The 23,547-nt window shown below is 47.9% G+C and overlaps 1 protein-coding gene across 2 annotated transcripts in view; it reads right to left on the bottom strand.

Moving 5' to 3' along the window:
• Positions 1–2,992: 2,992 nt before the first annotated feature.
• SLC16A5 (solute carrier family 16 member 5) overlaps positions 2,993–23,547 on the bottom strand; it is a 42,640-nt gene continuing 22,085 nt past the window's right edge. For both annotated transcript variants that reach the window (XM_026654483.1, XM_026654484.1), the window contains exons 3-5: positions 13,644–13,787; positions 11,032–11,898; positions 2,993–7,880 (exon numbers count right to left, since the gene is read on the bottom strand). In XM_026654483.1, the coding sequence (XP_026510268.1) occupies positions 7,639–7,880; positions 11,032–11,898; positions 13,644–13,787 (1,253 nt within the window). In that variant the 3' untranslated portion in view covers positions 2,993–7,638. The remainder of the gene's footprint in view (positions 7,881–11,031; positions 11,899–13,643; positions 13,788–23,547) is intronic.

Genomic DNA, 23,547 nt, shown 5'->3' with positions numbered 1-23,547 from the left:
GGGGGCCTTGGCCGGCAGGGATTGGGGGGGGCACTGGGGGCCTTGGCTGGCAGGGATTGTGGGGGGACTCAGCTGGGTGGAGGGTGCTGGGGACCTTGGCAGGGATTGGGGGGGCTCAGCTGTGTGTGGTGGATTTGGGCAGGGGCCCTCACTTCACTGCAGTGACCATCTTTCTCTGTCTCAGGCACCGCTTCTTCCCCGAGGTGGAGGAGCTCCGTGCCAGGGAGTACGAGCGCTATGAGAAGAAGCGCCAAGTTGTGGTGGAGAGGCGCCAGAAGCAGCTGGCTGAGCTGGCAGAGAGGAAAGCTTCCCCGTAGTCTGCGATAGGAAGGAGAGGCTCTGCTCCAGGGAGCCTGCTCCTTCAGTGGGCATGGGGAGCTGTGTTGGGAAGTGAAGAATGTATGTATACAACTCTTGTCCATGGCACACGGCTCACGTGGACTGGGTGAAGTTTCCATCAACCTGGCAGGGATGTTGGCTGGTGACTTTCCTCCCTCAACTTGCTTGATATGCATAAGTGATGGCTTCAAATATCTACCAGGTGGTATCATGGTCTATTAGTCAGATCAGGGCTCTGACAGTCTGGAGGTGTGGGTTCAATTCCTAGCTCTGCCAGTGATCTGCTTTGTGTGATGTTGGGCAAGATATTCAACCTCTCTGGGGTTGTCTCCGCTAGGAAAAGTAGTTGAGTTTAGATTGGACTTAGCTAATGTGCTAGCTGAGCCTAACCTAAATTTGACCCTTTTCCTAGTTTAGACACCTTTAGCTAGTCAAATTGTAGCCTAGAAGATGTTACCCGGCATCTACACTAGGGGGGAAAAAAAAGTCAGGTTTTGCTAACCTGTATTAGCCAAGCCTGATCTGAACTTGACCACTTTTCCTAATCAAGAAAAACCCTCTGTGCCTCAGCTTTCCTATTTGTACAGTGGGGTAATAATGCTTGCCCACTTATATGAAGCATTCTGAGATCCTTGGATGAATGGTGCTATATAAGTGCTAAAATAACTGACAGGTGGTAATATACCTGGGCTAATTGCCAGGTAGGGTGTGAGGTGTCCAGAATTCTTCTGGATCTCTTCACTGTAACAACATTGTATATCTTATCTAAAGTGATTTTTGTAATATGTTGTTTCTGCCATGATAGTGATGCACACCACCAAATAAGACTTTAACCACAACTTCTGTCTGATAAGTCATCTTTAAGAGTGACTGATGAGCTTAAATTAGGCATAAAATGACCAATCTCTAGGTACAACCCACTGGTTATTTATTGCTCTGAATGGCATTCACAGCAGGCTTCTTACTGTTAATTGGAATGTTTTCTTCTGTATATTTTATGCTGAAAAATGAAGGGACCACTCTCCCTTGAAATTACAGATATAAATAAACAAATACCATAATGTCTAACTCTTCCTGTAGTAGAGAACCTTGGGTAGGAGCCTTTTCTTTGCTTTAGGAAGGGCCTAAACTTCCCCCATGCGATGAAGAGTTACCCACACATAAGGCTTTCGCTCATTAACTTTGTATTTCCGTACAACAATATTTTTAAAATCCCCTGTCCCATCCTACTTCCCCAAACTGCTGTAATATCTGCATTCAGAAGAATGGCCATACTTGGTCAGACCAGTAGTCCATCTAGTCCAGTGTCCTGAATTCAGCCTGCTACTAGGAGGGCAAACAGGTTCATTCCAGGCTGTACCTGTGTTGACCAGCCTTCTTGTAGACACGGACAACAAATTTCATACCTACTCTGGACTCAAATGGAATCTGTTCATCCACCCCTTTTGGGTTTGTTTACTCTGGTAAATTATTAGACATGCTATGTTGCAAAACAGCGGTAAAAGAAAAGAGTGCATGTGTGGGAATAAAGTTTTGAGACCCTTGGGAGAAGAAAGGAGAGAGAAAACATACAGGAGATGATAGAGAACAGAAAATAAAGTAAGGAAAGAAAGAGGAAAAGGGCAAAGTGGAGGGAAAGAGAATGAAAAGAGGGAACAGCACATGTACAGCAAGATACATGCTTTATAAAAGGAAAGGAAAAGTGGAATGAAGCCAGGAGGGGGAGGAACATCTAGCAAAAGGACAGGAGATAACTCTATGCCAGGAGTACAATGTCCTGGTCTAAATGCAAAGTTGCACAGGTTTAACCAAAGGTGTGATTCTAAACCAGTTTACTTAAACTGGTGCCAGCCGAACACTCTTAAATGGACTTAAATCTGGCTTGTGTCTGTTTAGCTTACACCTATATTATTTACTTATTTATATTTTATTTATTTGTATTACTTGTAAAGTTACAGGTGTGAGCTAAATTTGATATAAACAGTCTTAAACTGATGAGTGCCCACACAGGTTTACACTAGTTAGTTAAATTGAGTTTTAAACCAATTCAAGTTAAACCAGTGCAGCTTCAGTAGACAAGACTTAGCCTAGGAGCTACAATTAAATGCAGCACCCAAACAGCACCCAATCATTTTAAAATTATAGGGGTGTGGCTATGTGTGTGTGTTAAAGTGCAGGTATTTTCACCTAAGCTTGTAGGCGTAGGCCAGGTTTGCACTAGAAACTTTTGTCAGTGGAGCTGTTGGGTAGTGGCATGATTGATTTATTTATTTATGTTTGTAATGACACTTCTATATTGGCAAAAACCCTACTCTATAACCACTGCAGTTATACCAGCATAAACGTGCTTTTGCCAGCATAGCTTATTTCACTCAGGGAACTGGTATAAGGGAAACCAGCAAAAGCACACTTTTGATTGTATAAGCAGCATCTACACTAGGAGGGTTTGCTATTATAGTATACCATCTAGCCTTTTTTCTAGTGTCCACTTGGCTTGTGTCCTTAAGATAGTAGTTGTAGTATTTTCAAGCCCTACCCATCTGTAAATGGAGTTGGGGGGAAGACAGTAAGTGCAGGGGAACTAGCCAGTGTTTGAATGTGGAGGGGTGGGTGGGAAGAGTATGTGAATGAGGGGAGAGAGATGGAGAAGGATTGAGGGAAGACCGAGAGAAATGATTAAGAAGAGTTAGACTGAATGTAGGGGATGAAGAGGAAACATGCTGAGAGGGTGAATAGGGATGAAGGAGCTGCACTCAGAAGTATTAAATCTGTGCTCAGTCAGCCTGTAATTCTGCGCACACAATTAGAAGGAACATTGCCCTGTGGCACATATTGGTTTTGCCCAAGGAACAGGGTTTGTGGAAATGGCTTGTGTCCATTAGCTGAAGCTGAACATGCGTACTGTAGGGGCACACTGTTCAGTTCATGCTATTCACTGCAAGACTGGTGGGGAAATAAGGCAACAAACCATCCATAATATCAGGAGAAACCCAACTTTGCTTGTCTTTTTGAGACCTGCTAGTTCTGTTTCCTCTGTCCGTAGTCTTGCTTCAGCATAAACCCAAGTTGGCCAGAAGGTGTGGGAGTGCTTTTTGCATTTAATAAGGAGGAGCTGTGTGGAGGTGAGTTAATTGTGTCCTCCTGGCTTGTGAGTCTTGCGAGGTTTACATAGCAATTGTGGGAGGCAATTCACAGACCACACTAGTACTCTGTGACAGGACCCTTTTTGGGGCAATCCAGGTGCTTATCACCTTCAGGCTAGCTTACAGCAATGAGCTTGACTTGCTTACACTTGAAGACCATTTGTCAGCTTCAGCTGGTGCAGAGTGGTCCTCTATGAACATGTCACTCTGATGCTCTGTGCTGGCTGTTTACTTATAGTTGTTGGGTATGTTCTCTAAACGTCCAAATGTGCAAAGTACAAGGTAGTTGACAGGATCATTAACATCTACTGGGATAATATTGCTAACAGAGCATTTACAACTGAGGATCTGTACCCGTGGACCTGGTTTCTGCTGGTAGGCTACCAGAGCTGAAATTCAGTGAGTTTTAGGTTATAACAGGCATATGCTCATTAAGGATTTGATGCTTAGATATCACAGTGATGGGTGCCTAAACTCAATAGGTTGTGTTGTAAGGATCTGATTGCAATACCCATTGTTACAGGACCACAGCAATGGGTACATTGTTTAAATATCTATGAGAATGTTAAATTTGATCATAATCATGAAATATTCTTACGTCTGAACTCCTAATCTGTATGTCATAGCAATAAACAAACAGGCTTATTGCAAAAGTGCTTAGCCTGTAAGAGTGGATGAGACCTGCAGTGACAATGGGATCAGGGGGCTGGAAGATGTGGATTTATTTCTGGACAATTTTGCCTGCTCTGCCAGTGCTCAGTGGTTTATAACCTGGCTGAGGTAATAATGTTTGGATATAATTCAAACTGATTTCACTTTCCTGTCTTTAGGAAGTCGGTAGAAACCAGTTGTGCTTCGGGGGAGAGGGGGTAGTTAAGCTGCAGCTGCATTGCATAATTGGGTAACCTTAAATCGAATGAAAGAAATCTTTGTTACCTTATTTTCTTATGACCTCAAGGCCCTCAGGGCTTGAGTTCTAATCTTACTGTTCTGCTGTATCGCTCCAAGGGGGCATTTTTTAATTATTCCTATTGCATCATCAGTGTGCATGGCCCTTTACGAATAAATACAAGGACCCAGCCCAGAGGAGCTTATAGTCTAGGTTGAGAAAAGAGGCAGAAGGGATGTGGATTAATGATGGGGGAGGAGGACAAGAGCTATTGTTTCACCTTTACAATCTAGCCATCAGCCAAAATCCAAGAAGAGCTGTGATCCCTGGCCCTATTAATCCACAAAGAAGAGACATGAAGCCTGATCTCACATGGCAGCACAGTAAGGAGCTGAGTCAGTTACCAATCATGAATTTAATATGCCATCTCTTAACTCTATAAATTCTATTTTTTCCTTACTAGAAAAATGTCTCAACCTGTATGAAAGCCAATCCAAACAAAAACTAGGGCGCTGTCCTTGTAATTTAGGAGTAGAGTAGCAAAACACAATTCCCTGTACTTGTTTCTGGATAAATGTATCTTCACTCTCTTCCCTAAACTGTTGTGTAATGTTGCTGCTTAGGTATGCTCTATTTACGTCCATCCCCAAGTTTCTTTTCAGTAGTGGAAGAAGTGATCACTGTCTGTCAGTTTTCTGAGTTTGTGAAATGTTAGTTCTTTTTCTTTATCATGTGGGGAGCAGCATGCATCATACTGTTCGTTCCCTTGTTTGAGCGAGCCATGACTAGTAGCACTATAGATGCAGTACAGTCAGTTCTTGAAAGGGAGGGAGATGCCTTCCATTGCTCCTTCAAGTGACTATTCTGTCTAATTTAGGAGCAATTTTGAGGGGTCCACATCCTGTCCTCCTTGGTTAGGACATTCATTACAACAGGGGACCTTGAGGTAAGTGGAGATCAGTTGACTCCATCTCTGTGGGAGAAGAAAAGGTTAGGAAGGAGTGGCAGGAAACACAAACCACTGAACTGAATTTAAAATTTAGGGATCATGTACAAAAAAAACCAAACTCCACACATGCTGCTGCCTAGCTCCTTTATTCACAAAAGTTAGAACAGGTCTGAGACTCTCACCCTTCTTATTGGTTTGTTCTGATGGAGGAGAAAAACTGTACATTTCCTTAAGGATCAAAGAGTGCTTGTGTATAACCAAACTGAGTGAAAACAGTCCCAGCTGTTTGCTTTGTGGTTGCTGGCCACATAGGCTTTACACAAGTTACTAAATACATATGACTAGAGATAAGACATTTCTTTAAAAGCACATAGCTGCATATAAACATCTCCCAACTGTAATCTTATTTAAGGATATATTTGACAAAGGAAGGCAAAGTGTGTTGGACCATTGTCAAAAAAGGCACTGCTAGATGGTGGGATCCTCGCAAACCATAATGGTTAGATATGAATGCATTTATAGTCTGGAGGCTCAGCTTTCTAGTGGTTTAATGCATTTGTTTCTAGGCTTGTCAGGTTGGAACCTCATAATCACATCATTTTAACTAGCAGCTGTTTTTTTCATTAGAATTATAACATGACTTCAGTATCTGTTATCTTGGTAACCACTAAAGCTAGAAGCCAACGCTTCTACTTTCTGAAGGCATCTTAAACTTCCATCTTTCAAAGCGTTTAAAACATTAATCTCCACCTCCAACGTTCTGTGAGAGATCTGCTGTTAGTCATTTCAGAACTGAAGCAGAATAAAAGCAAAAATGTATTTTATGTGCATTATGATAGCTGGTATCTTGGGCCACATCCAGAGAAGAGTCTAAGCTGGTACAATTATAGCTTCTTCCGTGTTACACCATCTTAGATGTCCTTTAGACTCTTTTCCATTTATATGGGGACAACCCATTTACCAACATGTAACTTACACCCACATTTAGCTTACCCCTCATCTCTGAATTTGGTTCACTAAGGGACCAAAGGGAGTTCAAGCTGGTATAACTCACATGCTAAGGCCACAAAACAGGAATGTAGCAAGAAAGACCACTAACAGGAGTGTGTAAGTAAAACTAAATTTCCCCCACACCTCCCCGCCCCAATTTCTTCTGACTCTTTGGCATGTAAATGACACCAGCGTAGACTCCCTTTTGTACTGGAAAATGGGTGTAATTAAGTCTGAGAGTCTGGATGAGGAGCTACCTCCATTTACATAAGATGAGGATCTGGCCCTCTGAGTGTAACAGAGTCTAGCTTACCCTGACTCTGAACTTAGCCCTATATCTGGACTAGTGCAATTGCTTTCAGGCCCGGTACATTTTTCAAAGTACTGGTCCTGGACTAGTGCTGAAACGAAAAAATGTCCATCCTTGTATTTGCCACTCATTCTCTCTGTTTCTTAGTGCATTTACACTGGCCGTGAACTGTCAGATTCTTTCTTGCAGCACACCTTGGTAAAGGTGAAGAGGAGAGAACTTAAGACATCATGGCACAGGCTATAAAATGTAGGCACTTTGAGTCTGTCCAGTTTGATTGGGGCTTTGGATTTGAACCTTTATTTTCCTGAAAATGCCCTTGAAATGCAGGAATGATTTGGTTACTAGCATGTAAAAAATTCATTTGGCCTACACACAACTGATAGCAGGCACTAGCCTGGGTTCTACAACCTGTGTAATATTCCATGCAATATCCGGAGACGGAAGAAAGCAGCAACACATCCTCCAGGAAAGGGGTTTTCCCTGCTCCGCATGGGAGGCAACCAGATGACTTCACTGCAAAGTTAGTCTTTGCTAGGTTGGCATGTCCAGACAAGGCGATTCAGTGGTATTTTAACTCTTCCAGGACCGACTGATGTCGCTGTGTCAGGAATCATTGTAGTGCATAACCTAATAAATCTTTCCAGTCTTTAAAATTGAAATATATAAAAAATGTACAGCCTTTTTATAAAAAAAAAAAAGTCACTGTCAATTTAATTCTATTAGCTTAAAGTCACACACATGTTAAATCACAGAACTACTATCCTTGCCTTATGGGCTTGCACCAGGTATAAGAAGTGCTCCTTGTTCTTTGGCTTTCTGGCTGTTGCAAGGCTTTGGGCTCTGCCTCTGATCTGGATCGCCCATCTGGAATCTGAGGCAGCGCTGCTGAGTAGATGCTCACTGCAGGAGGCAGATGGGTTATTGTGGAAAGCAGGCATTTCCCCCCCCCATCTGCCTCCAGTTACGCTACATGCTGCGGTTGTGTTTGCCACAGAATTCTAAGAGTTCCTTTCGTTCAGATGCTTGTGATGTACATGACGGCAGGAGGGGCTTGTTTTTCAAGCTCTGGGTTAGTTGGCACTTCAGTGTATTGGTATCTGGAGGGGCTATTGGAGGTTGGCTTCAGAGCCTCTTTCAGTTTGTTCTTTCTGTCTAAAGCACAGAAGCTGAGACCCATGAAGAGCGCAGCTGACACCATGAAGAAGCTGGAGGCATAGAAGACATAACTGAAGTGGCCAGTTATATCCACCAGAAGACCTGAAAGAGAATCAGAGCTCAGCCAGAGCAAAGTTGCACACCAAAGAATAGTATCTTACATTGATATAGTCCCCAGGGACCCACGCAGTTCACAAACTGCCACATACACAGCACTCAGTTCACCCACCACTGAAATGCAGCTGCCTGTGAAGTGGAACAAAGCAGCTGTTTAATAGCACACAGGAGTGCTACCCAGCATGGTAGGACAAAGTGGTGATACCTCTTCCGAGCAGAATGCCAGACTATATGGATACTGGAAGCTGATATAATCACAGCCTGTGGGCATTGGTCTACACTGCAGCTGGGAGCAAGCCTGGCTAGACAGATTCATGCAGTTTATCTTAATTTAGAAGCATGGGATTGGCGGAGGCTCTGGCTAGCGACCTGACGTCAGACTCAGGGCCAGGTGGGTCCAAGCTCAGGGGCTTAGTCCAAGCCTCTGCCAGTGCTGCAATGGCATGCTGCTATTTTTTAGTGCGCTAGCTTGAGCTGATCTGTATGAGTCTGCCGGGCTGGGAGGCATGCTCCCAGGTGCAGTGTGGACATCCCCTTTGGGGGGGAGGAAGAATGAAGAAATTAACTAAGTAAGGATGTGGCGTAATGGCTACTGCAGGTTGTATGTCCCCTTCCCCCCCCCCCCGAAATAGCACTTATAGCAAATACTGCTCTGAAATAGCCCCAAAAAGGCTTGGTCTGTTTCCTGTCTGAACCAGGCCAACGCTCATTGTCCACACATGGATTAAGTTCTTTGTGTGGTCTTAGGGCTATTAGTACACACAGCTTGGCTCTGCTTTCTGCTGTTGCCATTGAATGTTTGCTCCACAAGAGGCCACGAAGAGGTGGAGGGCAACCCAGTTTCCATTTCACACAATTCATTTTTGTTTTGTTTCTGCAACTGGGGTCCCCTAACCCTTGCTGCTGATAGTCACCGAATAGTGGAATGTGTTGCCCTGTGAACACTTGAGATCAGAGGACAAAGCAAGTAAGATAGCGGTCTGTACAGATTAACTTGGTTTGGCCTCTATGCTGCAAACACTTTAAAATGGCTCGGTCAGGATGGGGAAACTTTGCAGAGCAACAGATATTCGCTAACCAATGCTCTTAAAGTGCTGTAAAAATATAAAGCCTTCTTGAAGGGTTGTTAGCAATACTGACCATTAAAATGTTGATATTTATTGTGTGCAAATAATTAACCCTCCCAGAAACTAGGCATGGAAAGAAAGACTTAGATCAGGCAGTATTCAGCTGGTATGTAAGATGTTCCTATACGCTCGTGTGTGTGGTGGGGAGAATTCTGCAGTAATGTTCATTACTTGCATGCATTAAATGCTAACATCTTAATTACTGACACCCTTCGTAAGGATTTCTCCTTGTACTGGTATAAAGTGCCAGTACAGGTGCGCAGTGTATAGGTATAAAGAGTAAAAGTAAATATATTCCTACTATTTTATTAACAGTAATAAGGCTGTGCCCTGTTGCAGCACCTCCCATCGGAAGATCTCCAAGCAAATAACAAACATGGATGCTATAAGTCTCCGAACGCTCCTGGGAGACAGAGACATACAAGAGATATTATCATCCCCTTATTAGAATGGCCCCAGAGTTTGCAGGCCTGCCCTGCTGAACGCTGTGTTCCTGTCACTTACAGCTGGAGCTCCACTTGTACAGTGGGGAATGATACAGTACAAGGCAGTATAAAATAGCATGGACATGTGCCAGATATGTAAAGGGAAGAGGGAAGTGAGGTCAGTGAGAGAAAGGCATCCTGATAAGCCTAGGCAGAGGCAGGCTGGCATTTCACCAGCGTTAGGAGGGTTATAAGGCACGGGGCAGAATGGCATGAGGCTCATACCAGTGCAGCATTAATGGACTGGCTGTCAACTCTTGATTTTTCTGTGGCTGGCGTATCCCACCCAAACTCTCAAAGTCTCTTCAATCCTACACCATCCTACTCTGATCTAACCACTGGCTGGGCCCCTTTCAGGCCCTTCCAGGTGGGGCAACCTGTTCAAGAGATTAAATTCAGCCTTGAAGCAGCAGCATGTTCTGGTTGCTGTCATACTGAATCGATGACTCTGTGCGCAGCTTTGTATCTATGGCACCATTGGAGAATATCTGTGTCCTCAGAATCCGTTATTGCTACTTCTGTGCATCCAGCGTGCAGGACCGGCTCCAGGTTTTTTTCCGCCCCAAGCAGCAAAGGGGAGGGGATAGGGGGAAGATAAAGCTGTGATCGGCGGCACTTCGGCGGCAGCTCAGCTGCACCGCTTCATTCTTCTATGGCAATTCGGTGGCGGGTCCTTCACTCCGGGAGGGACTGAGGGACCCGCTGCCGAATTGCTGCTGAAGACCCGGACGAGCCGCCCCTTTTCATTGGCTGCCCCAAGCACCTGCTTCCTTCGCTGGTGCCTGGAGCCGGCACTGCCAGCATGGGCTGCTGCAGAACAACACAAAATTCACTCCCTGGGTATATCCGCGTCCTCTCCATAGCACACCCACTTCCTACTGAGTCGGGAGTCAGATCCTAAGCCTGGGATTCATAGTCAGTACCGAGTTTTCCTCTGGATAGTCAGCCATCTGAGTTATTTGCTGGGTTGTACCACAGTACGTTACACAGAAGGGGCAGAGATACTGATAAGACACCTAGGTGAACTCCCACTTTACTGGAGGGGCTCAACACCACTAGGTGTCTCTGTCCTTGTCTCTGTCATTTCTGCATAGACTATTGCAGTATAACACAAAAAATAACTCCAATGACTATCAAGAGGGAGACTGAGTAAATGGTTCCCATGGTTAATTTATACTGTATTTTCCAGTCTGATTTGTCTAGCTTCAATTTCCAGACATTGGATCTTGTTACACCTTTGTCTCCTAGATTGAAGAGCCCTTTATTATTAATCTTTCGTTCCCAATATAGGTGCTTACAGATCATGATCTCCTCAGCTCTTAAGCCACCTGTGAATACGGGCTGATAACTCCCTTCTGACTCTCCTGTTAATGGTGCTCCCTACCCCATTGCCCATGGGGGTTTGATAGCTCCTCATTCCCTCCCTGTTACATTCCCCAGTGTCTGTCATCAGAGGCCTAATACCCCCTGTCCTTTCCCCAGTTTGCTGTCAACGGGTCTCCAATAACATTTTTGTACTCTCACCTGCGAGTGGGGGTCCGAGGAGGATGGTGACGCTCTCCAGGATGGTGAAGAGGCCTAAGGCACTTGAGAACCTGTCCATCTCCACCACATCCATCAGCACCTGGAAGATCAGCGCCCCAATGCCACTCATGGATATGCTGTAGATGAGGCAGTAGAGGATGAGCACGCTGAAGTCGGCTGAGATGACGCAGATGAGGTTGCTGAGCCCATTGAGCAGCACGGCCAGGCTAAAGAGGTAAATCCGCTTCCCGGTGAAGATATTGAGTCCTGAAAGCAGCCCAGCCATGGGGCGCATGAAGATGTTAATGAAGCCGATGACGGAGATAAGGAGGGCGGCCTTGCGCTCCTCCACCCCGTTCCGGATGGCATAAGGCACCAGGTAGATGAGGGGCAGCACAAAGCCCATCACCATCCAGGCCACGCCAATGGTGTAAATCTGGTAACCTTTGTTTTTGCAGAAGATATCAAAAGCCAGGTACTTCTGCAGCGTCCGCTTGCAAGCAGCAAACCTGGCCTGCTGCGGGGGCTCCACCTGATGAGGGGTGGCTCCGTTGGACATCTGTGCATCTTCAGCTGAGTTGCCTGGCTCCTGTCCAGGGCTGGGCTGCAGCGGTGACCTGGGAGGCCCAAGCTGGACTGGCCTCATCACAGCCCCACAGACACAAGCGTTCAACAGCACCCCGCCAAAGATGAGGAAAGTGTTTCTCCAGCCCATCTCATCCAACAGGTACTGAGAGATCAATGGCCACAGCGTGAGGCCGATGGAGGCACCGGTGGATGCTAGGGCATTGGCCAAGGCCCGTCGGCGGACAAAGTAGTAGCCCAGCACAGTCACTCCTGCCTGGAAGCCAAAACAGGATCCTAGGCCTTAAAAAAAAAAAAAAAAAAGCAACATCTTATTTCTGTACAGTGCTTTTTGGCTGGAAAGACCCCAGTGACCCAAGCACCCCTTCTTCCACCACTGAAGTACTTCTCCTTCTGCAGTGCAGGATGTCACCTCTACAGCAGCACACAGAAATGCTACTTGATAGTTCAGGATGGGAGGTGAAGTTGAAGGCTGTACCCTAGATGAAGCTGCAGGCAGCCTTCGGCTGAGCGTACATATCTAAACTGAGAGGTGTCCAAGATACCCTATTCTTGCTACAATTGCTATGGGATTGTTAATGACCAGAAGTGGCCATGACTTCCATTTTACATCTCATGCAGCAGCAGCTCTGTGCCGCCACAACACCATTTTGAGGTATTGGTTCACTAGGGGTTCAGAGAGAAGAGTGATGCTTACTGAATCCTCAACAGTACTAGGGAGTTGTTTGTAGGTCTCCCATCCAAGCATTGACCAATTCTAACCTTGCTGTGCTTGTGAGATCCCATAGGATCAAATCCCAAGGTGATCTGGCTGCAGAAATTCATTGTTTTATGTTACAAGAGAGCAAGAGTCCAACACCACCTCCATAAGAGCTATTGAGAAGGGGAGAAGTGAACATAAGAATGGCCATACTGGGTCAGACCAAAGGTCCATCTAGAATCATAGAACTGGAGGAGACCTTGAGAGGTCATCTAGTCCAGTCCTCTGCACTCGTGGCAGGACTAATTATCTAGACCATTTCTGACAGGTGTTTGTCTAACCTGCTCTTAAAAATCTCCAATGATGGAGATTCCACAATCTCCATAGGTAATTTATTCCAGTGCTTAACCGCTTCCTAATATCCAACCTAAACCTCCCTTGCTGCAATTTAAGACCATTGCTTTTTGTCCTATCTTCAGAGATTAAGAAAAACTATTTTTCTTCCTCCTCCTTGTAACAACCTTTTACATACTTGTACTTGAAAACTGTTGTCATGTCCCCTCTGTCTTTTGTTTTCCAAACTAAACAAACCCAATTTTTTCAATCTTCCCTCTTAGGTCATGTTTTCTAGACCTTTAATAATTTTTGTTGCTCTTCTTTGGACTCTAGCCCAGTATCCTGCCTTCCGACAGTGGCCATTGCCAGATGCTTCAGAGGGAATGAACAGAACAGGTAATCAGCAAGTGATCTGTCCCCTGTTGCTCATTTCCAGCTTCTGGCAAGTTCCCATTTTTATTACTTCTGTACAAAACCCCACCACATTATTATGTTTGTTCTTAAAAAAAAGGTGTCTCCATCCCTCTGTAAATTGGGAGGAGTGAAATGTGGACACACACACAATCCATCTGGATAACATTTTCCCCCAACACACCCCATTCCAGTTCCAGTGAAATGAGGGTCTGAAAAATTTGTTGCGCTGTATGGGATATATGCTCCCTCCCTGCTCCTCAAAAATAAATCACCAGCCAGCTTCTAAAAGTGGTAGTCATTTTTTTTACTGATTGTCCCCATTTGTGACCCATAGCCCTGTGCGGCTCACAGGAGAAGCAGTTCCCAGGGAACCCAGCTGAACAATGGGTGGAATAAAGGGGAGTGGAGAAGGATACTGGCTATTCAGGACATTAATCCTACTGCGCTGCGATTCTTCTGATCTTTCCTGTTTGTCAGACGAGGGAAGGAACCTATGCACTCATTCCTCCCTGGACACTAGCTACATCCAAATACCAACCATAGTGATTTCTTTTTCATGCCCGAACTTGGTACTCACCAGTAATGAAGCCGGCTGTTATGTAGAGCTGGCTGATGGACTTGGAAAAGGAGCTGGCAACCATGCCCACTCCACTGAGTAGGCCACCGAGCATCACAGTGAACCTGCAGCCAAATCGCTCCACCAAGATGCTGCAGAGGGGCCCTATAAAGCAACCAAACAAGCATCAGGAAAGGAATCAAGGATGGACAAGTTGTTCTGTCTTAGGTTTTACCCTAGTGGCTGGAGGAACAAAGCTCCACTTGTTCTGAGTGCACAATATGATTTAGTTTGGAATTCCCCTGTGATTGTCCCTGGTCACACAAGAATAAAACCCAACTCTCCTGATACCGCGCCTCCCCCTCCCCCCTGGTCTCCTGCTTCTCTTACGTCAGTAAGGGAAAAGACTCCCTTGATCTGATCATCCACTGGCCGTTAGGGTAAGAACAAAAAAAAGGATTTCCATGATTCTGTGGGGTAGATTCTGGGTTGAATGGGGGCGGGGGGAGGTTCTTCAAATGGAATTCTGTGTGCACATGGTGTAGATTCTGGGCACGTTCTGGAAGAGGAGAAGAACATGACCTGGATTTCTGTGCCCACTGGGAATAGATTCTGGGAAGAGCTTTAGCTCCATTTACAGGCCTCTAGGAAGGGAGATGGGACAGAGATGTAATCATGACATTGTGGCTTTTTAAATGTTTTGCAATTAAATCTTACAAACATCTCTGACCCTCCAGTTCAGTGCCGGGGCTCCCGCAGATGCTCCATGGGTGCATAGGGGCTGGAGCCGTCCACAGTGATACTCCTAGCCCCCTTCCCACTCCCACTGCTAGGTTTGCTCCAAGTCCAAAGAGCTTCCAGTTGGCTCCTCGCAGCACGCTGATCCCCTATAAGAGCAGAGCAAGGGCTGGGGAGGGCTCCTATACTGCAGGAGGGAGGGACATGTGAGGGTGGGGGGGGGTATGAGGAGAAGAAGAAGGGATGGAGGAAGAAGGGAAGGGGACAAGTAGGATGCGCAGATACTCCAGATGCTACTGCAGTATAAAGAAGGAGAGAAAATGGTGGAATGAAGCACCCAAGAGAGAGAAACAAAAGGAGTGAAATATGGAGAAAATCCACCTAACTAGAAACAGATGAATTCTTGTGCAAGTGGGCTCAGTTCCCAGAGACTTCCCACTTTGCCCAGGCTGACTTTGTCCTGGAGTCCCTGTCAGTCACTGCTGGGAGGTGCTGGCTCAAGGAGAGCCAATTCAAACCTCAGGAAGTCCAGCAGAGTATTATACTTGGCAGTAAATTCTGAGACACCCAAACCAGCTTGTCGGACATCAGCCTGGGACATGGAAGATTTGGGTTCCAGCCCAGCTCTGACACAGAATTCTTGTGTAACCCTGGCAAGTCATTTCATTGCTTGAGGCCTCCGTTTCCCCACATGTAAAAGGGGATAGTGCAAATTCCCTCTCTTAGAGGAATGCTGTGGGGGTTAATTTGTTAATGTATGTGAAGTGCCCCAGATGCTGCAGGCCTTAAAATGCTTGTACATAAAGCCAGGGAGAGTTTAGAGCTGGGTTCAAACTCTGCAGTGTAGGTTCAAATTCTAATTAAAAGCTCACAGCAGCTGTTTAGAAGTCTCCCTCGCTGGATCTAATGACTCCTCCCATCTGACTCTGAGCCTCCAGCAAAACCCTCTTTATACTGTTCCTTCCTCTCTCTCCAGCTCCACTTTCTTCAGCATCAGTTATGGAGCCAGTGCCTGCTGACAGCTCCCTGTGAGTGCTTTGCTGATGGGTCCCACTGAAACCTGAGCAGCTTCCAGCTCCTATCCCTTTGGGTCCTGCTTGAAAACATTTCAGTAAGTGACTCTAAAACCCCGGCCGTCCCAGAGCTATCCCTAAGGGCCAGCTCCGTGCTCTGCTTCCTGGGAACGGAGCTGAAAACAACTGCAGGGCTAACCCGGAGGCACTGAGCCAAAGAGATGGAACGGCATTCCGAGCTCTCAGCAGTTGATAGCGAAGTAACAGAGTATCCGCTGTTTCAGAAGTCTAGAACTGGGCAACGTTCAGCCAGGGCTGAGATTTCCCGCTAAAGAAAAGTCCCGCAACAAGTCAAGGATGGGAGGGAGATAGGAAGTGCCCTTGCAGACGATCATGTAGTAACAGAAGGAGGGACACATTTTTGTCTGCATTAAAGTCAAACCGGTTAGGGTCACAGGCATTTAAGCCGGGGCCTGTGGAGTTCTGCATCTGCCCTGCAATTGCTCTGCCTCGGAGAGTACTAATGCTATGTTGCTGATGCAGCTCCTTACGTCCGGCAAGCCCAACACACTTGAAAATGGGGGGGGGGGGAGAAATGTCATTAGCTCCCCTTTGGGGAGGGAGAAACTGAGTGGTGCAGTGATACAGTGAGGCCTGGTCTACACTACGAGTTTAGGTCGACTTTAGCAGCGTTAAATCGACTTAAGCCTGGACACGTTTACACTACGAAGCCCTTTCTGTCGACTTAAAGGGCCCTTTAAACCGGTTTCCTAACACCACCTCGACAAGGGGATTAGCGATAAAATCGACCTTAGGGGGTCGGAATTGGGCTAGTGTGGACGGAATTCGACATTACTGGCCTCCGGGAGCTATCCCACAGTGCTTCATTGTGACCGCTCTGGACAGCACTCTCATCTCAGATGCACTGGCCAGGTAGACAGGAAAAGCCCCGCGAACGTTTGAATTTCATTTCCTGTTTGCTCAGCGTGGAGAGCACAGGTGACCATGCAGAGCCCATCAGCACAGGTAACCGTGATGGAGTCCCAGTCCCAGTCCCAGGATCGCAGAAGAGCTCCAGCCTGGACCGAACGGGAGGTACAGGATCTGATCGCCATCTGGGGAGATGAAGCAGTGCTCGCCGAACTCCGAAACAGTAAAAGAAACGGCAAAACATTAGAAAAGATCTCCAAGGCCATGAAGGACAGAGGCCATAACAGGGACGCGCGGCAGTGCCGCGTGAAAATTAAGGAGCTAAGGCAAGCCTACCACAAAGTCAGAGACGCAAACGGAAGGTCCGGGGCAGAGCCGCAAACATGCCGCTACTACGCGGAGCTGCATGCCATTCTAGGGGGTGCAGCCACCACTAGCCCAAGCGTGTTCTATGAGTCCCTCTCTGCAAACGGGGAAGCGGGTTCGGCGGACGAGGAAGATGAGGATGGAGAGAACATAGATAGCTCACAGCAGCAAGGAAGCGGAGAAACCAGTTACCCCAACAGCCAGGATATGTTTGTCACCCTGGACCTGGAAACAGTAACCCCCGAACTGACCCAAGACCCTGAGGGCACACAGGGGACCTCTGGTGAGTGTACCTTTGTAAATATTACACATGGCTTAAAAACAAGCGTGTTTAATGATTAATGATTAATTTGCCCTGGCAATCGCGGCCAGTACAGCTACTGGAAAAGTCTGTTAACGTGTATGGGGATGGAGCGGAAATCCTCCAGGGACATCTCTAGAAAGCTCTCCTTCATGTAATCCCAAAGCCTTTGCAAAAGGTTTCTGGGGAGGGCTGCCTTATCCCGTCCGCCATGGTAGGACACTTTACCACGCCAGGCCAGTAGCACGTAGTCTGGAATCATTGCATAACAAAGCATGGCAGCGTATGGTCCCGGTGTTTGCTGGCATGCAGACAACATCCATTCCTTATCACTCTTTGTTATCCTCAGGAGAGTGATATCATTCACGGTCACCTGGTTAAAATGGGGCAATTTTATTAAGGGGACATTCAGAGGTGCCCCTTCCTGGTCTGCTGAACAGAAATATTCCCCGCTGTTAACCACGCGGTGGGGGGGAGGGTTGAAGTGACCATCCCAGAGAATTGGGTGTGAGGGGGAGGGGAGTTAGTTGGGTTTGTGCTGCATGTTAAACCTGAAATCGCAGCCCCTCCTTTTACATTGCAAACCCATTTTAAATGGCACGGGTGCTTGGTATGGGAAATGAGGGCAGAACTGTTTGAAACCATCCCCACATGTTAAGAAGGTTAAAAAAGCCCAAAGACTATATGTCTTACCATGGCTGCCTGCAAGCTGAAATCTGTGTCCTGGCACTGCGTGAGTGATCTCTCACACCAAACCAGGAGACTCTCAATATAAGAGGAAAAATGCGACCTTGTAACGAAAGCACATGTGCTGTGTGATGTTGTGAACAGAAAAATCTAACGTGAAAGAGTCTACCCATTGTTCTCTAAAATGTATCTTTTTTAACAACCTCTCCCTTCTCCACCAGCTGCAAATCTTACTCCTTCGCAGAGGCTAGTGAATATTCGAAGAAGGAAGCGAAGGACGCGTGACGAAATGTTTACTGAACTTCAGACTGCCTCCCACGCTGACAGAGCACAGCTGAATGCGTGGAGGCAGTCAATGACTGATTTTAAAAAAGCCCAATATGAGCGAGAGGAGAGGTGGCGTGCTGAATCGCGGGCTGAAGAGGAGAAGTTGCGTGCTGAAACGCGGGCTGAAGAGGAGAGGTGGCGTCAACTTGTAATCAGAAAGCAAGAGTCGATGCTCCGGCTGCTGGAGCATCAAAGTGATATGCTCCTGCGTATGGTTGAGCTGCAGGAAAGGCAGCAGGAGCAGAGACCGCCGCTACAGCCCCTCTGTAACCAGCAGCCATCCTCCCCAAGTCCCATTGCCTCCTCACCCAGACGCCCAAGAACACGGTGGGGGGGCCTTCGGCCACCCACTCACTCCACCCTAGATGATTTCCATAGCAATAAGTTTTAAAGTTTTAAATTGGAGTGTGTCCTTTTCCTTCCCTCCTCCCCCACCCATCCCGGGCTACCTTTCCAATTATCCCCCTAGTTGTGTGCTGAATTAATAAAGAATGCATGAATGTGAAGCAACAATGACTTTATTGCCTCTGCAAGTGGTGCTCGAAGGGGGGAGGGTAGTGGGGGAGGGTGGGGTGGTTGGTTTGCAGGGAAGTAGAGTTAACAGGGTGGTGGGGGAGGGGCAGAGGGTTCATCAAGGAGCAACAAACAGAAGTTTCACTCCGTAGCCTGGCCAGTCACAAAACTGGTTTTCAACGCTTCTCTGATGCGCACCGCGCCCTGCTGTGCTCCTCTAACCGCCCTGGTGTCTGGCTGCGCGTAATCAGCGGCCAGGCGATTTGCCTCAACCTCCCACCCCGCCATAAATGTCTCCCCCTTACTTTCACATATATTGTGGAGCGCACAGCAAGTAGCAATAACAATGGGGAGATTCTTTTCGTTAAGGTCTGAGCGAGTCAGTAAGCTGCGCCAGCGCGCTTTTAAACGGCCAAATGCACATTCCACCACCATTCGGCACTTGCTCAGCCTGTAGTTGAACAGGTCCTGACTGCTGTCCAGGCTGCCTGTGTATGGCTTCATGAGCCATGGCATTAAGGGGTAGGCTGGGTCCCCAAGGATCACGATAGGCATTTCAACATCCCCAACTGTTATTTTCTGGTCTGGGAAGAAAGTCCCTTCCTCCAGCTTTCGAAACAGAAGAGACTGCCTGAAGACGCGAGCATCATGTACTCTTCCCGGCCAGCCCACGTTGATGTCGGTGAAACGTCCCTTGTGATCCACCAGGGCTTGCAGCAGCATTGAAAAGTACCCCTTGCGGTTTATGTAGTCGGTGGCTTGGTGCGCCGGTGCCAAGATAGGGATATGGGTTCCGTCTATCGCCCCACCACAGTTTGGGAATCCCATTGCAGCAAAGCCATCCACTATGGTCTGCACGTTTCCCAGAGTCACTACCCTTGATATCACCAGGTCTCTCATTGCCCTGGCAACTTGGATCACAGCAGCCCCCACAGTAGATTTGCCCACTCCAAATTGATTCCCGACTGACCGGTAGCTGTCTGGCGTTGCAAGCTTCCACAGGGCTATCGCCACTCGCTTCTCCACTGTGAGGGCTGCTCTCATCCTGGTATTCTGGCGCTTCAGGGCAGGGGAAAGCAAGTCACAAAGTTCCATGAAAGTGCCCTTACGCATGCGAAAGTTTCGCAGCCACTGGGCATCGTCCCAGACCTGCAACACGATGCGGTCCCACCACTCTGTGCTTGTTTCCCGGGCCCAGAATCGGCGGTCCACGGCATGAACCTGCCCCAGTAACACCAAGATTTCCACATTGCTGGGGCCTGTGCCTTGTGAGAGGTCCATGTCAATTTCCTCATCACTATCGTCGCCGCGCTGCAATCGCCTCCTCCTCAGCTGGTCCTGGTTTGGCTTTGGCATGTCCAGGAGGCTCTGCATGTTTTCCAGGACAATGCGCGTGGTGTTCATAGTGCTCAGAATTGCCGCGGTGATCTGAGCGGGCTCCATGATCCCAGTGCTGGCTATGGCGTCTGGTCTGAAAAAAGGCGCGAAAGTAGTATCTGACGGACCAGGGGAAGAAGGGAGGGAGGGAGAGAGGGAGGGAGGGGCGAGTGACACCGCGTACAGGTACAGGGAATTAAAATCAAGAAAGGTGGCTTTGCATCAGGGAGAAACACAAACAACTGTCACACAGAATGCCCCCCCCCCAAAGATTGAACTCAAAAGCCTGGGTTTAGCAGGAGGGAGGGGGGAAGCAAATGAATGGAGAATAAATCTATTTTTTACATCTTAAGACGACGGCGCAGCATGACTGATAGCCCTTGGCATTTTCTGGGTGCTTGGCAGCAAATACTGGGCGCTTGGCAGTAAGCCTTCAGGTCTATTGCACGATCTGATGCCCACTGCAGTATGACAACGATGGATACCAGTCGTAATATACTATCTTCTGCCCAAAAGGCAAGGGGTTGCTGCTGTATAGCAATGTTGCCCCATCCTGCGAATAATACATCTGATAACCATCATCATCAAGGCAAGGGGGCTGGTGCAATGCAGCCCCACGGCTGCCAGCCCCATGTCTGCCAGCACCCAGATAGCCCTCGGCCTCTTCTGGGTGCTTAGCAGACAATATTGGGCACTTGGCAGAAAATAGCATACTACGACTGATAACCATCATTGTCTGCCCGGGTGCCCATGATCGACAGCCACTGCAGTACGATGACGACGGTTACCAGTTGTAATATACCATCTTCTACCAAAAGGCAAGGGGCTGGTGCAATGCAGCCCTACGGCTGCCAGCCCCACAGCTGCCAGCACCCAGATCGCCAATGAAGGCTACCAGTCATGCTGCACCGTCTACCGCCAAAAGGCAGTAAGCTGCTGCTGCTGTTTAGCAATGCAGTCCCACGTTTGCCGGCACCCGGAAGAGATATGGTGACGGTGAGCTGAGCTGAGCGGGCTCAATGCTTGGCGTGGTATGTTGTCTGCACAGGTAACCCAGGTAAAAAGGCGCGAATCTATTGTCTGCCGTTGCTGTGACGGCGGGGGAGGGGCCTGACGCAATGTACCCAGAACCCCTCGCGGCACTGCTTTGCATCATCCGGGCATTGCGATCTCAACCCATAATTCCAATGGGCGCCGGAGGCTCCGGGAACTGTGGGATAGGTACCATAGTGCAATGCGCCGGAAGTCGACGCTAGCCTCGGTACTGTGGACGCGGTCCGCCGACTTCATGCACTTAGAGCATTTTAGGTGGGGACACACACAATCGGCTGCATACAACCGGTTTCTATAAAACCGGCTTCTATAAATCCGACCTAATTCTGTAGTGTAGACATAGCCTGAGAGATGTAGTCACAGAGTCTAATGCTTCAAAGAGGCCAGAGCCCGTGTCTGCTGTACGTCTCCAGTGGGAGGACTGGGTTTTATTGTTTACATTGCTGGTGAGTTTTGCTAACAAGTGATTTCTGTTCATCTAGCAAGGAAAATATAAGGCACAAGCAGAGGCCACTCTAGCTATAGGCAGACTAGTCTGTTGTAAGGGTGGTAGGGGATGAGGCTGCCCAGGGAGGGGCAGCTACCAGCTGGGGCTCTGGGGAATGGGAAGCAGCCCCCCCACAGCCAGGCTGCCTGGGCAGCACTCCCACCCCCTCCCCAATAGCTCCCCACCCCTAGCATGGAAAGGTCACAGCCGCTGAGTGGGCAGGGGGGAATCTGGGCTGCTCATTATCCAGGGCTCTACAGGCTGGGAGCTGCCCTCCCCCGGTGCCCTGGTGTCAGACTGTTCCCATCCCATGGGGTCTGTCACCGGGGCCCAGCAACCTCTGCAGCCCCAGGCCAGGATCTGGCCCATCAGCCTCCGACCCGGCTGCATGAAGTTCAGGGGTGGGGGTGACAACAGCAGGGGAGGTGCTGGGGCATCTGCCATGAACTCCTAAGAGAGTAGGCGCGGGGGGGGGGGAGGGAGGCAGAACACTGAGGTTTTGCCCAGGGCGACCAATTGTCTTGAGCAACCTCTGTGCACAAGCAAGTACGGATGTGTGGTCAGTTAAGTACATGTAAACTTATGCAGTTTTGGAGCATCCCATAGACTCCTGGTAAATTGCCAATCTAGCCCTTGGCATTGCAAATTTGGGTCACTTCTCTTTAGGGCAGGGTAAGAATAGTGGTGACGTGCTGGCAAGTTACCAGAGAGGAACATGCTCCTCGGACTAGGGTGACCAGACAGCAAATGTGAAAAATCAGGATGGGGGTCGGGGGGTAATAGGAGCCTATATAAGAAAAAGACCCAAAAATCGGGACTGTCCCTATAAAATCGGGACATCTGGTCACCCTAGCTCCTCCGTTCAAAGGGCCTGTGTTCTAGTGGAAGAGGAAGTGAAGCTAGAGTTTCCCTTTTGTTCCTAAGAGGAGGCCCAAGGATTTTCAGGTTTTTTGTTTTCATACAGCGTTACATAAGCGAATCTAAAATGGTCACAAGCTTCAGCATCAGCAACTGATCAGAGTGGGGAAAATAGCTTGGCTCATGTTTGTGGCCTAAGGCAATATGCTATTTGAAACAAAATCCACAATTGTCAACCAAACAGCTGAATTTGATTAAAACGAAGGCTGCAGCTGCCTATATTTTGATCTGCTTGAGAAACTTCACCTGTTCGTAGCTGCATTAGCCTTTGAAAAGGTAATTTGCAGGTTCAGCAAACTGAGAGCAGAATTTTATTTCTGAGTGGAGAGCCTAAAGGATGGTGGTGTAGGATAGTCAACCCCAAACATGCAGAATTAATGAGTCCAGTCCCTTAAAACCATGAGATTGGGTTAAAAATCATGAGATTAAAAACAAAAAAAAAAGCATGTTCGTTTTTTTTCTTTGCCTTTTGGATTCTGAGCCTTTAGAATGCGTTATCTTCATGTTTTCAAGCTTTTTTCTGCAACCATGAAAGCTAGAGGGGAGTAGCGCTAAAATCGACCTTGCTGGGTCAAATTTGGGGTAGTGTGGACGCAAATCGATGGTATTGGCCTCCGAGAGCTATCCCAGAGTGCTCCATTGTGACCGCTCTGGACAGCACTTTGAATTCCGATGCACTAGCCACTAGGCAGGTACACAGGAAAAGCCCCGGGACCTTTTGAATTTCATTTCCTGTTTGGTCAGCGTGGTGAACTCAGCAGCATAGGTGACCATGCAGTTCCCCCAGAATCGTAGAGCGTAGAATGTTTCTACGCTCCCCCTATCATCTCCGTCCCTGAGGTTATCGCAGATTAGAAGGCGAAAAAAACGCACTTGTGATGACGTGTTTTCCGAGCTCATGCAGTCCTCCCGCACTGATGGGGCACAGCTTAATGCATGGAGGCATTCAGTGGCAAAGGCCAGGAAAGAATTAAGTGATCGCAAAGAGTGGAGGCAGGACGCGATGCTGAGGGTAATGGGGGAGCAAACGGACATGATGACGCGTCTGTTGGAGGAGCAAACGGACATGATGAAGCATCTGTTGGAGCTGCAGGAAAGCCAACAAGAGCACAGACCCCTGCTGCATCCACTGTATAACCGCCTCCCCTCCTCCCCATGTTCCATAGCCTTCTCACCCAGACGCCCAAGAACACGGGGGGGGGGGGGGGGGGGGGG

The sequence above is a fragment of the Terrapene carolina genome, unplaced genomic scaffold (genome assembly GCF_002925995.2).
Source record: "Terrapene carolina triunguis isolate 2854851 unplaced genomic scaffold, T_m_triunguis-2.0 Scaffold192, whole genome shotgun sequence".
Classification (NCBI taxonomy): Eukaryota; Metazoa; Chordata; order Testudines; family Emydidae; genus Terrapene; species Terrapene triunguis.
This window is presented reverse-complemented; position numbering and strand designations above follow the sequence as displayed.